This window comes from Pocillopora verrucosa, chromosome 5, assembly GCF_036669915.1.
Source record: "Pocillopora verrucosa isolate sample1 chromosome 5, ASM3666991v2, whole genome shotgun sequence".
NCBI classification, from domain to species: Eukaryota; Metazoa; Cnidaria; class Anthozoa; order Scleractinia; family Pocilloporidae; genus Pocillopora; species Pocillopora verrucosa.
The window spans coordinates 23,882,179-23,896,080 of record NC_089316.1 but is presented as its reverse complement, the minus strand read 5'-3'; the positions used below and the strand labels follow the sequence as shown (position 1 = coordinate 23,896,080).

The window sequence follows — 13,902 nt, the reverse complement described above, 5'->3', positions numbered from 1 at the left end:
TGTGATTTCTGTGTCTTGTTTTGAAGTCGGTTTCTGTGAGTCCAATGTATGTTTCAGAGGTGTTGTTGTCGCTCCGTGTGACGGTGGCTTGATAAACGACTGAGGATTGAAGGCAGTTACCATTGAGCGGGCAATTGTTCTTTTGTCGGCAGTTGCATGTTTTGTTGGTTCCCGTGCCGTCTTTGTTGTCTTTCGTGCAACACCATCAAAATCAGTTACAGCTGTATGAACAACACCAAACAGGTCATCGACAGCCACAACAAGCGCATCTTACACTCGTCCCACTCACCTTACACGAAAGACAACAAAGACGGCACGGGAACCAACAAAACATTTATTTTATATTTATATATATCTATATATATATATATATATAGACAAAAAGAGAAAAATGAAAAAAAAAAAAAAACATTTTGAAAAACCCCAGGGGAAGTGTGAAACAGCTGGTTGATAACAAAAATACTTATTATTGGCTTCTACGTATAACCCTGTCAATTTTTTAGAAAACCGTTAATCGGCATACTTTTTAGAGCTGTTATGCCACTTTTTAAAAACAGTAAATTGTTATCATTATTACTATTATCATTATAACTACAACGTGAGTTGTAATTAAAGATTGCAATCAACACAGTTGTATATGAAGAATAATATATATATATATATATATATATATTTTTTTTTTCAGGAGATAGTCATTTGCAAGTATTTCTTAAGCGATAAGGTGGACTGGGTTTACCAATACCAGTTGTGTTTTAAGATCTTCGATCATTATAACTACATTATTATTACTATTATCATTATAACTACAACGTGAGTTGTAATTAAAGATTGCAATCAACACAGTTGTATATGAAGAATAATATATATATATTTTTTTTTTCAGGAGATAGTCATTTGCAAGTATTTCTTAAGCGATAAGGTGGACTGGGTTTACCAATACCAGTTGTGTTTTAAGATCTTCGATCATTATAACTACATTATTATTACTATTATCATTATAACTACAACGTGAGTTGTAATTAAAGATTGCAATCAACACAGTTGTATATGAAGAATAATATATATATATATTTTTTTTTTTTCAGGAGATAGTCATTTGCAAGTATTTCTTAAGCGATAAGGTGGACTGGGTTTACCAATACCAGTTGTGTTTTAAGATCTTCGAAGGCATAAAATCAATATGCGGATCCATATCGGACGGGACCACATTGTGAGACCAACGATTGATCTTCTTTTGTAGATTAGTATCGATAAGGGATCGGATGGGGTGGGGATTTCGCAGGATTTCAGTCGTATTACATAAAAATTACCCGATCCTCCCAAAGACTGGGAAGTATTTCAATAATCCCCCCCTCATTGGAAGTCAATTATCTACAGTCTTCCTCTTTATGCACCATTAGCGACGACTGATCTCCATTCTGTTACTCCTGAAAACCATGTGTTCCCCTCTACAAAATCCTCCTTTTCCCTCCCAGGCGAAAAATAACGATTTGTCCGTTTCCATACTCCGCGTGACTGTGCTTCCCAAAGTCTGACATCAGAGATTCTTCATTTTAACATATATACGACGAAAACAGGGAATACTCATATCTAGCAAATAAGTCTCTAACTCTGTGGGTTTTTGAAGTTAAACGACTAATTAAGCTTCGGTGAGCTACTATCTCCATTTATTGTTCTAAGAAACGAAAAACGTCACATATTTTGTCAAAAACACCCTCTTGTGTGTGGCATGTGCAGGTAAGATCTTCCGCTCTGCACTAATTACTGAGGACCATAAGAAAGAGCTAAAAAAATATATCTAATTACATAAGTGTTGTAGCAAGGCGACGGTCATGCTCGTCATTAAATGAAGCTCAAAACTTGTCGCTGGCTAATGACGGTATAATTACGACTACGAACTAACAAAGACTTGCAGGCGATGAAAGAACCGAACTTAAATTTATTCCTCACTAGCAGTCAATGTTTCTCGTCAACTTCAAACGATTACAACTAAATGAACCAACTTATAGGAGAAATCAATTAAAAACGAGTAGCGATCGAAACAAAAGGCGATAAAACAATTGTGTATCAAAGGCTTAATGATGATGCACTAAGTGGCGCATTTTTTGAGGCGGAGCACCGCACGAGGAGAATATTATTGTTGCATGGAAAACACGGAATATTCGAAATTGTCACGAAAATGTTCACATGCATGCCGATGAGGGGATAAATAAATAAAAAAAACCTGAATCAACAAATTTGTTTACGAAAAGAAAAACGAAAATTATTACTTATGTATCTGATCCACACAGTAAAAGTTCCAAATCACAAACGAAACTAAAACGAGACGCAAAACTCATTCGATGCCGTATTATTTAATGCTTCTTATTCGAAAACATGCAATTGAGTGAAATATGAGCTGTTTAGGGAGAGTCTTAGAAACAAAGCGATGACGTTAATTAAATACTAGAAAGAAAGTAAAAAGTAATTGATTTAGCAACGTAACAGATAGACATCAAGAGGAGGCGTAGTTGTTTCGATGCAACTCCTACGATGCAAACACTCTTAAAAAAAAACCTCATTCGATGTAAAAGGGCTTAACAAACAAAGAGTGGCAACTGTCAGTAATTGACAGTAACATTAAAACGAATAAAAACCGTCACCACGAGTTGGTATCTTTAGCCTAGGGCTATACTATTCAAAAATGCACTATTTTTCGCCAAGTATTATGTATCCCATGCTAAATTATTGAAAAAGCTTTAAAATTCGAATGAAGCGTTTGCTTGAAAAGTTAGTTTCATACCTTTTATATTTTTTACTTAAGTAAAAAGGCTTAATGCGACTAAATTGCGGCAGAAAAACCCGACGGAAATAATTTGCATGACAATCCATATTCTGCAGTGTTTGCCAGCACTGAGTAAGCGGCTGGTTCTTGCTAAAAGTAGAATTATCACAAGCCTTGCATTTATATTGGCAAAGGATATTTCAGACTGATCTCCAGCCACTGACAATATTCCAGAAGGTTGCATTTGGTTCAGCTTACAGGAACTAAACTCACTCAACGGAAAAAAATAGTGATGACGAGAAGTTGCCAGTCGTGGGGAACACTCCTGTTATCAATAACTATGTTGAGTGGGTACCAAAGCTCCTTTTAAAGGGTTGATTTCATTCAGAATGCATCTTAAGCGCACTCCGAAGAGTCCATCTCATGGCTGCCCTTTGAAAAGTCTTCGAAATAAAATTGAGCGCAAACAAAGACCGCTGAAACCTAGATTAGAACATTCTTGGTGGCGGGTGGCCACACAGGCTTTTTTCAGGAAGCCAAAACGAAATTGTATTCAGTAGTCTCATGCAAAAGTGGTATAAAGTTGTTTATTTGCGCAACGAAGGTCTTGTGATACCTCTGTATTTTTCATAATTATTGTCATTTTCATTTTCATAGTTAGTATTCATATATTTTTTGTTTCTGTTCTTGTTTTTTTGTGTCAGGTTTTGGGCTGGGCGGTGAGGATTGCGATGAGAGTAAATGTCAATCGAAATGTAAGAAGGACAGCGATCATTGTGATCCGCTCCGGAATTGCAGCAGTGGTAATTATAATTGTCTTATGAAATGCAAGGGGGAAGGCTGTAAATAGACGTGTGATACTGGAGTTGAGTTGTGTGAATTGAATCTGGAGTGTATAGGTAACGATTGTGACCAAACCTGCACGGCTAACACGTGTAAACTGAACTGCAGCGGGAAATTTTGTAAAACACAGAAGTGCCTTAAAGAAGGCGGACTTGCATGCGAAATGCATTAAGAATGCAACCATAAGGGTTGTGAACAAATCTGCAACGCTGATAAATGTAACCTGACCTGCAGCGGGGAAAAATGTAAAACACAGAAGTGCGAAGGTGAAAGAAATGTATGTGAAATGGATCTGGAATGTAATGGTAGGGATTGTGATCAAACCTGCAAGGCTAACAGGTGTAAAATGAACTGCAGCGGGGGAAAGTGTAAAACACAGAAGTGCGAAGGTGAAGGAAATATTTGTGAAATGGAAGTAGAATGTAAAGGTAAGGATTGTGATCAAACCTGCGAGGCTAACAGGTGTAAAATGAACTGCAGCGGAGAAAAGTGTAAAACGCAGAAGTGTCAAGGTAAAGGATATGCATGTGAAATGGATCTAGAATGTAACAATCAGGATTGTCAACAAACATGCGACGCTGAGATTTGTAACCTGAACTGCAATGGGAGCAATTGTAAAACACAGAAGTGTCAAGGTAACAGATATTCATGTAAAATGGAACTAGAATGTAACAATAAGGATTGTGAACAAACCTTCGACGCTGAGAGGTGTAACCTGACCTGCTACGGGAACAACTGTAAAACGCAGAAGTGTCAAGGTAAAGGATATGCATGTGAAATCGATCTAAAATGTAACAGTCAGGATTGTGAACAAACGTGTGACGCTAAGATTTGTAACCTGAACTGTAGCGGGAGCTATTGTAAAAAACAGAAGTGCCAAGGTAAAGGATATGTATGTGAAATGGAACTAGAATGTAAAAGTCAGAATTGTGAACAAACCTGCGACGCTGAGAGATGTAACCTGACCTGCAGTGGGAGGAATTATAAAACACAGAAGTGTCAAGGTAAAGGATATGCATGCGAAATGGAACTAGAATGTTACGGTCAGGATTGTGAACAGACCTGCGACGCTCAGAGATGTAACCTGACTTGCAGCGGGAGCAATTGTAAAACACAGACGTGCCAAGGTAAAGGATATACATGTGACATGGAACTAGAATGTAACAGTCAGGATTGTGAAAAAACGTGCGACGCTGAGAGATGTAACCTGAACCGTAGCGGGATAAATTGTAAAAAACAACATTTCACAGGAACAGTACAGATGTGCAATATGCATTGTAACGCTGGCGATTGTATACAGATGTGTGACGGTACGTGTAATATCACGTGGACTTGGCCAACCAGTTCTCATGATAAGCTAATGTGCTCTGGAAATGGTCAATGTTGCAAAATCCTCATGCTGTCTTCCAAGTCATGGTCCCTCACGACGAGAATCTTTCAGACCGTCTGCGGCCAAGATAAAAGCTGCATTTGCACCAAATTTCCAAATAGTCACAGCATCACTTCAAATTTATCCATGTCGAATTCCATTACATCTATTGGGGCTTCAACATTTCGAGTATTCGCAACTAAAACTTCAACAGGACATGGAACAGAAACTTACAGTGAGTAGAATAGTGCATTAAATACTTAAAACATTCTTTTTTATTTTACGAAAAACTGTTTAAGATTCTGAAAAAAAAATAGAAAATATTTTCTTTTAATATTCGTCCTGTCTTACCATAGCATCAGTTTTTATTTTGACAATATTTTTTCTTCAATATTCAGCTCTGTTGCAATCAATGTCACAGTCACCTTTATCATTAGTCTTACCTTCACCATTACTATCATCTCCATCACACTCACCAACAGCAGCGGTGTTACCAGCAGGGGCATCAGTATATTCATCAGCACTATCACTATCATCATCAAAGCCAGCAGCAAGATCAGCATCAGTATCAGGATCATCAGCAGCAATATCAACAGCAGGGGCATCAGCAGCATCATTGTTACTGTCATCATCATCAGAAACATCGGCAACAAGATCATCACCGTCTCCGTCTCTACGGACGCCTCTGCCATTGACGATGGAAGTTGTTAAGAATCTGGTAGGAAAAATATTTCTCTCAAGCTTTTCATTTACAACCTTGTTGTTCGCCAACTTTATTCTTTCTCTACCTCAGGCGAACGATTTTGTTTTCAAAATAAAAGGAGACGAAATCAGTACAAACAGGTCCTTGATGGTATGAATTTACTATTTGCTTATCTTTTATGACTGAACCACTTAGTTTATATGAAATGATTTGAAAGAATGACCAATACAATGCACTATTTTCTAAGCTTGAAAAAAACTTCGAATTCTTTTGAACAAGATTAAATAAGACTGTATCATTATCGCCATCGTCATCATTATCATTATCATTATTATAGTTATTATAACATGATCATCCTCACTATCGTTATTATTATCATTTTTAAGATACGAACTGGCATGAGTAAAAAAATAATTCCCGAAAAAGGTAATTCCGACTCCTTAGACGAGTTTTTGGACACCTCTTTAACTTGTGCACATCCTACACATCATTTGGCCATCATGCTGGATGTTTTTTTTTTCTCATTTTTTTTTCCATAATCTAACTAAGAATTGACGAGATATGGGCCTTACTAGCATATTGAATGCGTTACCGTTACCTCAAACTGTTTTGTTTAAATGCTCGACCACGATCAAGGGTTCTGAGGCTTAATACTCATGTGACACTAAAATATCTTGTTTGACTCACACGGATCCCAATTTTTAGCATCTTACTTTAACGGAGATATGTTATGTTATTACAGGAGGGTATATGGATTTTTGAAGACTTCATCACCAGTATCCAAATCCTTCAAAAACCTCCTCTAAAAGGGGAAATCGAAATAATAAGAAATTCCATCTTTAAGGTGGCCGTCGCCTTAGAGGTATTCGCCGTTTATTATGGCAAACACCAAATGATCGGAGCGAATTCTTCAGTGGAGATAAACAGCCGAAAACTTGGTGAGTCAGGGTTTGACTTACTTGTTTATTGACTGACACTATGACCGATGAAAGAATGGCTGCTTTACCGATTTAACTATTTTTTTTTCATGGGACCTGTTGATCAGTGCTGTAGCCGGATCGAGCTGGTTCATCCCTCCCGTTGACCATTTATTTTAATCAATCATAGTGAGAATGAACAATTTTTTTCGGCGATTAGAATGTTAAAAAGCGTTAAATCCTCCGGTTTTCGATGTCTTAATGATCTCTAGAATATTACACTTTTTAGAGGATGATGTGGAGAACACATAGCTCTCAAGCAAGGATAATTATCATATTAGGATTACGACTTAATTTCGAACCAACACGAAAAATATTTCTTCGAAAATGTGTTACTCTTAATTTCATCTCTATTTTTTTTTCTCCATCAGTGTTGGCTATACAAAAAACCTACCGCAAAAATGCTAGTGACTTTTCTCTTGAGAAACAAGACCTGCAAACGAGCCTGAAGGTTTCCTCTAAAAACTTTGCCAACAACGGTTTGTATTGACTTCAGTTTTTAAATCTTCGATGTGCTACGACAAATCACAATTTTTTTCAGTTTTTAAATACATCTTCAAACACATACAAGTTTGTGTGTTGGTTTACATAATGCGTTTGATTCAGACATCTGCCTTAGATTTCATATTTCCATGTTGTAACCTTATTCTTTCTTTTTTTTACTTTTTTAGTATCAGTGGTTGTTGGGATCGTGTACAAGGATCTCCATGAAGTATTGATTACAGATCAACCCTTCGGAACTATAACGGGCACCACATGGTGAGGTTACCTCCCAAACCTTCTTAACCAAATGCCTCTTCCATCGAAAATACACAAAATAGAAACTCGAGGGGTTAGAGCTATGAGTCATTAATTTTTCAAAACCATATTGAGAGATAATTAGTCATGTGAATCAATGATCTTTCCGTGTTTGATAAATTAGCCTTTAAGTAAGTTTGTAAAGGCTCCTAGCTTGCTATTTTCATTAAAATAATTACTATGCTTTAAATAAAACTGTTTCATACTGATATTCTATTTCTTCCGAAGGTATTTGGACTCTGAGATAACGGCCGTGGCTGTAGATCCAAAACCAGAAAAATTACAAGAGAATGTCATCCTAATTTTCAGAGATCTGAAGGTAAGAACACAATCAAAATCAGAATCAATAGTTTTACGTTGTGATATTTATGCCGAGTAAATGATTTTAATGTTTATATTCCGAGTACAGATTGATGAAGGAAAGAAGAAATGCATGTCTTGGAGTGGTTTAAGTGAAAGGTAACAGCTGGAATATATATTTCATCCCGCTCCAGGAGTGATTGATTCTTCATTCTCAAATTATAAAGAAAAATGAAATGAATACTTAAATGAGTGTTATTCTAGGTAGGTTAATTATTAGCCGTCAATCATTCCTCACTCGATTTTGACGAGACTTTTAAACTTTCCCTACGTTCTAAATAGGGCCTTTCAAGGCCAATCTTTTTGTTCTTTAAATGAACGCATTGATTTGTTGAATGTTACTTTTTTTGGACGAGGTTTTGTTGTTACTGTTTTTTTTCTTCTGTTTTCATAGCTATATCTATATATCCATTGCTTACAGACTCCTTCTATTTATTTTAATTATATGTTCATTGGTTTGTTTCTTTGTCTTATTGTGGTTGTTGTTTCTTTGTTTGTAGGGTGTATTTTTTTAAGAGTCTATTTAAGAATTGTGTCAAGCCTGATTATCAATATCATCACTATACCATTTTCCTCAGTTTGCAAGTGCTGACAGTGATCACTCAAAGGCAAATCCATGAGTGACAGGGAGAAGATGTCGACAAACGCCAATTTCGAAAGTACTCAACGATGTGTAGAGGTTATGACCTCGGTGAAAGTCAGACAGAAGTTAAAGCTATCGGTGCCCTGATGAGTTTTCGGTGTAATTTCCATTTTTCTTTTGATCATTATTATTAGTAGTATTTATTATTTAAACAATTTTCAGGTCAGGCGGATTTTCAGAGACAGGATGCCATGTGGTTACTTCGAAAAGCAACTCAGAAGTAACAGTTTGCAGCTGCAATCATTTGACTCATTTTGCTATCTTACTTGACTACAATGGTAGCCCAGGGGTAATAAATTGATTTTCACCTTACCTTAGCACTGGTATAAAACTTCATTGGTTCAAGTAACATGTTTGCTGTCTCTTCATCTCTCTTCACAGCTCACAGAGGAAGACGAAACTATTCTGGAAATTACCACCTACGTGGGATTGAGCCCCTCCATCTTCGCGATTATTTTGACAATTATTCTATATTCCTACCTCACGTAAGTACTGTAGCTATACGCTCAAAGAACTAAGTCTTTGCATGACAATGAAGGCTTTAGGGCTTTCAACAGACGAGTTCTTTAAAAAATATATCGATTAAATTAAAAAGTATATTGAACACATGAAATAATGACAATAATAACAATGATTTAAATAGAATAGAGATTAATTAAATTTATGAGCGAAGGCGGGTAAGATATCTAAACTAGTACAGTTCAAAATTAATAGAATACCTTGTTAAATATTGTTTCGTTTTGTGTTTGTTTCTGTCTCGTCTTTGAGTTTTTTTTTTTCTGTTTGTTTGTTAGTTTTTTTATTGCTTGCTTGTTTCACTAGAGACGTATGGCAACCTCTGACTCAAATACGACTGATTCCTTCTGTGGCCCTCGGAGCTGGACAAATAATCTTTCTCGCCGGCATAAACGCCACAGAAAATACGGTAAGTGTGGTATTCATCTGTTGATGGTTTATTTGCTTTTTAGGGGCATAAAATATTCTTCAGAAAATAACATGAAAAACCGAGAAAAAAACTTATTTTTCTCTCTCGCAGGCTCTCTGTGTCCTAACTGCAGCTTTCTTGCAGTACTTCTTGATGGCAGCTTTCTGTTGGATGCTGGTGGAGGGAATTTATTTTTTCCTGTTTGTTGTGAAATTTTATAACATCGACACCAAGGTGCATATGTATCACTTCATATCATGGGGTATTGTTATTTCGCTTGTTGTAAATTATTGTAAGCTGCTGAATCGGAATCGCCTCAAAATCGGACGCATGACTTCTCGAGTTGTACTAACTCCATTCTACTTATGTTTAGGTTTGCCCATCATCATGGTTAGCATTTCAGTGAGCATCGCTGCTGGAAAAGATGGAATTAAAAGCTATACCAGTGAAAAATAGTATGAGAAACAGTAAATAATACAGCTGCAGTTTCTTCTCTCTCTCTTTTCATTTAAATAATCAGCATGTCAGGACGCATTGCTGTTGTTAAGATCTCTTCCCAGTTTTACTTTATCACTCCATTTGTTTTTCACTTAGAGTTGTCTTGTTTTATTGTGTTTTTGTGTTTGATTTGTGTCGTGCTGCAAATATTATTTTATTTAAATTTATCTTTTTATATTCTCGTTTCCAGTTGCTGGCTGTCCTCAACAAACAACCTGATCTGGATCTTCATCACATTTGTAGCTTTCATTGAAGTTGTGAGTCTTATTAATTGAGACCTCATTAATATTTTTATTATTGTTATTATTATTATTGTCGGTAATATTATTGTTATTTCCTATCTACATCAGGACTGTCTATTATTAGAGATTTTCATAACTAAATATCTACCGTCTTTCAAGAGAATGCCTACTCCAATTTCCATTCACAGGTTAATCTCAGTGATGTCGGTGGTGTGTGGGCAGTTGAATAGTAGACTTAAAATAACTTAGACTTAACGTAGGGTGCGCGCCGGATATTCGTAACGACGACACCCCCGCTTCCCCCCTCCTTTCAGAAGGGGGGAAGGGGGTACCTAGTAAGACCTAGCTACGCCCACCTATTTTGTATCCTCTCGTTACGTTAAAAAGAGGATAGATGAGATATCAAAGCTTTGTAGCGATTCTTTAAGGATATATTACTCGAGCAAGATACAAGCACAGACATATATCGAGAAGTACGAAAACTTTTCATCACCATCGCTCATAAATATTGCCACAGCATAATTTTTTTTTTGTCATAATTGCTAATAATAGTTACTTTCTCGAGCTTGGGGATATCAAAACTATTTAATTCAATTTGTTTTTTCTCACTGCATGATTGTGGATCGAACTCTATTCTATTAAAAGAATGACGAAATGAAACAGTCTCATTCGATATAAATGGATTATTTAGCCATGCTTGTTTTAAGCATGTGCAAAGAATTTAACCGAAGACAAGATGTCAAGAATTCGCATCACATTAAATGGATGGATGGAGGATGAATGGAGGATGCCGTCACCACGCATGCGCGAAAAACTTGATGTCCAGTATGGGAACCCAGGGTTATTACAGCTTTCGATTATGTTAACCCAACCCTTCATAACACAACAAATAAATAAAAATAATGCAAGGGATATCTTTTAGTTTGTTTTCCTATCAAGAAGTATTTGGTTTCGATTCGAAGCTAAACGATCAGGAACAGTTAGCCACATTTACATAAAAAAATATGCGATTTTAAAACCGAAGTGGTCGTTTTGATTCATTATGACTGCTTCGTAATTGACGTTCGGTACAGCACCTTCGATCAGAAGTAATGTGTAGGGTCTCAGGGACACAGTAACCTAGTTACTAACCTTCTTAAGTTATTGTAACGAGAAATCACGCTGAAAATACATGTACATGTATGATCTCAACTGCAGAGAACGAAGTTCGTCGTTTAATACGAAAGTCATACATTTCATACATGAAAATTACAAAAAAAAAAAAAAATGTGCAGAAGAAAGAGGAGTATAGCTCGAGCAATTGCTTCAAAGACGATAGCTATCGCCGAACTTGACTCATAAAATAGTCCTTAAGAGTTAAAAAAATCGACTAGGTAATGCTACATGATCTGCACTATTACGAAAGGAGAAATTAGTAAAATTTTTCTCGTCGCAGTTCTTTTTTTGTTTTATTGCGCAGAACATCTTTCCGCACCTGGTCCAAAAATGCTTTAGACTTATTGGTGCGTTTATAAAGGAAAAATAAATTTTATTTACGTCAACAAGTAACGATCAAGTGTTTTGAAGTGCATTGGCCTCCTACAAAGGGGTTTGAAAATACACCGACACATCTGAAGCAGAAGAGATGCCACCAAGTCGCGAACCAAAACAAACAGTGACAGCTGCTAACGGAATCTCATGTTGAATAATGCGATGAAAGGGCTTCAATCCGGTAAAAATGATCGCCGCTGGATGTTCGCTGAGTAAGTAGAAGCCTTACTACATCGCATGTAAAATTAGTAGTAAATGCTATGATGAAGAAATTGAGGTAGCGGGACAGGCAGCGGCCCATGCCAAGATTAAACCTAAAATTCAGCTTCTTGATAACAAAACACGTTTAAATTGAGAACAAATGAATGAATACGTAAGGCATAAAGTAAAAACTTATGCACGCGATGTGTGTAGGTGTGTTTTAAAATTTTATTTTAGTTTCAATACGATGCAATATGATTTGAAAGAATTTGACACGATGACTTATATAATAATAATTATGCAGTTTTAAAAATGAAATCGTCATTGTTACCCATAATTAGTGTTCTGTCCTGACGATCTCAACACAGTTTTAGCACCGATATTTGGCTTCAAAGAAACACAAAAGCTCAGTCACTATCCTCTGAGGCTACCCTCACAGGATGTCACTGGGGAAATACAAAGAAATCTATTGAGCGCCAAACGAAATTCGTCGTTCGATGAATAAAATGCGAAAGAAATTTCACCAGACGAAATGAAAAGTATTTTGCGAAACGAAAAGGAAGTTTCATTCGAGCTCATTTATAGAATCATGCTTCAAAGAAAACATTGAGTATGATATACAGAAGAAAGTTTTGCACGGGGAACAACGAATATCTTGCGCTGTAGATATAGACATGTGACAGGTTTGTTGATTAGTTTTCTTTTTGATTAAGCGCCTTCTTCCTCTAGTTGTATTAATTATTTTTTTAATTATTTTTTTTGCTTTGTAAAACGGGTTTTTCCAAAGCGGACACAAAGACCTCGTAGAAATAAACAAACCTACTTAGAAAAAGAAAAAAAATATGTATTATAATGTTTATATTTTGCACCGATCTCATGGCTGCAAGAGTATGCCATCATTCGTCGAATGCGATAATTTTATTTTATTTTTCAATGAATTTTTAACGTATGGCGTCAAAATCTTTAATTGATAAACTTCGGATTCAGTTAAGCTTAAACACGTTTGGTTAATCTTCTAATCTATCAAGACTGTGTTGGGGCGAAACTGCCTCTGGTGCACTCTAATTCTCACTACTATTTAATTGAACCACCTTGAGGCCGGACTTTTTTTTTTTTTTTTTCAGGCTTCTCTTATCGCAATTTCTTTGTATAGGCTAGACATCAGAGGATCCTTTCAACATTTTGAGCCTCGATGAATTACAAGACTATAAGCAGTAAAGTTTATTTCTTTTTCTCAACGACGCAAAAAAAATTAAATAACTTTTGAATTAGCGCCTAGGCAAACAATAGAATAACATCGCAGTTTATTATACAGCCCGCAGCACCCATAGATAAGACAAAGCGAATCCTGTGTTCTAATTGGCTAACCTAGCAGGAGAGATGAGCCTGTCTTGCCAGACTTGTAAGAGTCCATCCGCTCACTTTAATCAATTTATTAGTAATGGTTTGACTTGAAATCGAGAAACCTTTTTTCTATTTGTTTCAAATGATATTATTGCTACAAAAGGTCAATGCACATGTTCCATTTATTTCTCTTCTGCAGTCGTTGTCGCTCTAATGATGCATTGGGAAGGAACAGGTGAGACAGCGCCATTTCAACTTGAACATATATGTACCTAAACCAGAACTTAAAGAAGGGGAAATTCCGACTTATTTATAAGAATTATTAGTTATTGACTGCCAATTGAAAGTACATTAATCGGCTTGTGATTCTAAACGCAAGATTGAACAAAATATCAAAGATAAAGAATAACATGACTATCACCCAGATCTCCCCAATTTTCATTCTTAAAGCTGAGATTCATTTCAATGTTTCCTTTAGGGAGGTAAGATGTTAATGCTCATTTTTTTATGAATAATATTGTTAATATGATAATCAATAGTCTTCTAGATATTTTGGTGTATTTATTTATTTATTTGTCGTAGAATGCCAGGATACATGTTTTAATAATTCCTGGTACATTTTTTCGAAATGGGGAGAAAGTTGGAAGAAGAACAGGCAAGCCTGCAGAGATCAGGGAGGTGACCTTGTTTCTATTGAAACCGAAG

The 13,902-nt window shown here is 36.2% G+C and overlaps 2 protein-coding genes across 2 annotated transcripts; both read left to right on the top strand.

The window, feature by feature from the left end:
* The first annotated feature begins 3,893 nt into the window (after positions 1 to 3,893).
* On the top strand, positions 3,894 to 5,219 carry LOC136280815 (keratin-associated protein 9-1-like). The gene has a single exon (XM_066166529.1). It carries the CDS (start codon positions 3,894 to 3,896, stop codon positions 5,217 to 5,219), a length of 1,326 nt encoding a protein of 441 aa, XP_066022626.1.
* Positions 5,220 to 7,833: 2,614 nt separating this feature from the next.
* On the top strand, positions 7,834 to 13,902 carry LOC136280814 (adhesion G protein-coupled receptor L4-like). Its single transcript, XM_066166528.1, has 9 exons — positions 7,834 to 7,913; positions 8,620 to 8,746; positions 8,839 to 8,942; positions 9,280 to 9,382; positions 9,494 to 9,644; positions 9,756 to 9,837; positions 10,071 to 10,137; positions 13,397 to 13,432; positions 13,780 to 13,902. Exons 1-8 carry the CDS (start codon positions 7,834 to 7,836, stop codon positions 13,409 to 13,411), a joined length of 729 nt encoding a protein of 242 aa, XP_066022625.1. The 3' UTR covers positions 13,412 to 13,432; positions 13,780 to 13,902.

Bases quoted from the DNA above. Each gene is read 5' to 3' on its own strand.
- LOC136280815 (XM_066166529.1), top strand. From the start codon at position 3,894: ATGGATCTGGAATGTAATGGTAGGGATTGTGATCAAACCTGCAAGGCT.
- LOC136280814 (XM_066166528.1), top strand. From the start codon at position 7,834: ATGATTTTAATGTTTATATTCCGAGTACAGATTGATGAAGGAAAGAAG. The intron at 9,383-9,493 runs GTAAGTGTGGTA...TCTCTCTCGCAG, and splicing joins TAAACGCCACAGAAAATACG to GCTCTCTGTGTCCTAACTGC. The intron at 9,838-10,070 runs GTATGAGAAACA...TCTCGTTTCCAG, and splicing joins AGCTATACCAGTGAAAAATA to TTGCTGGCTGTCCTCAACAA.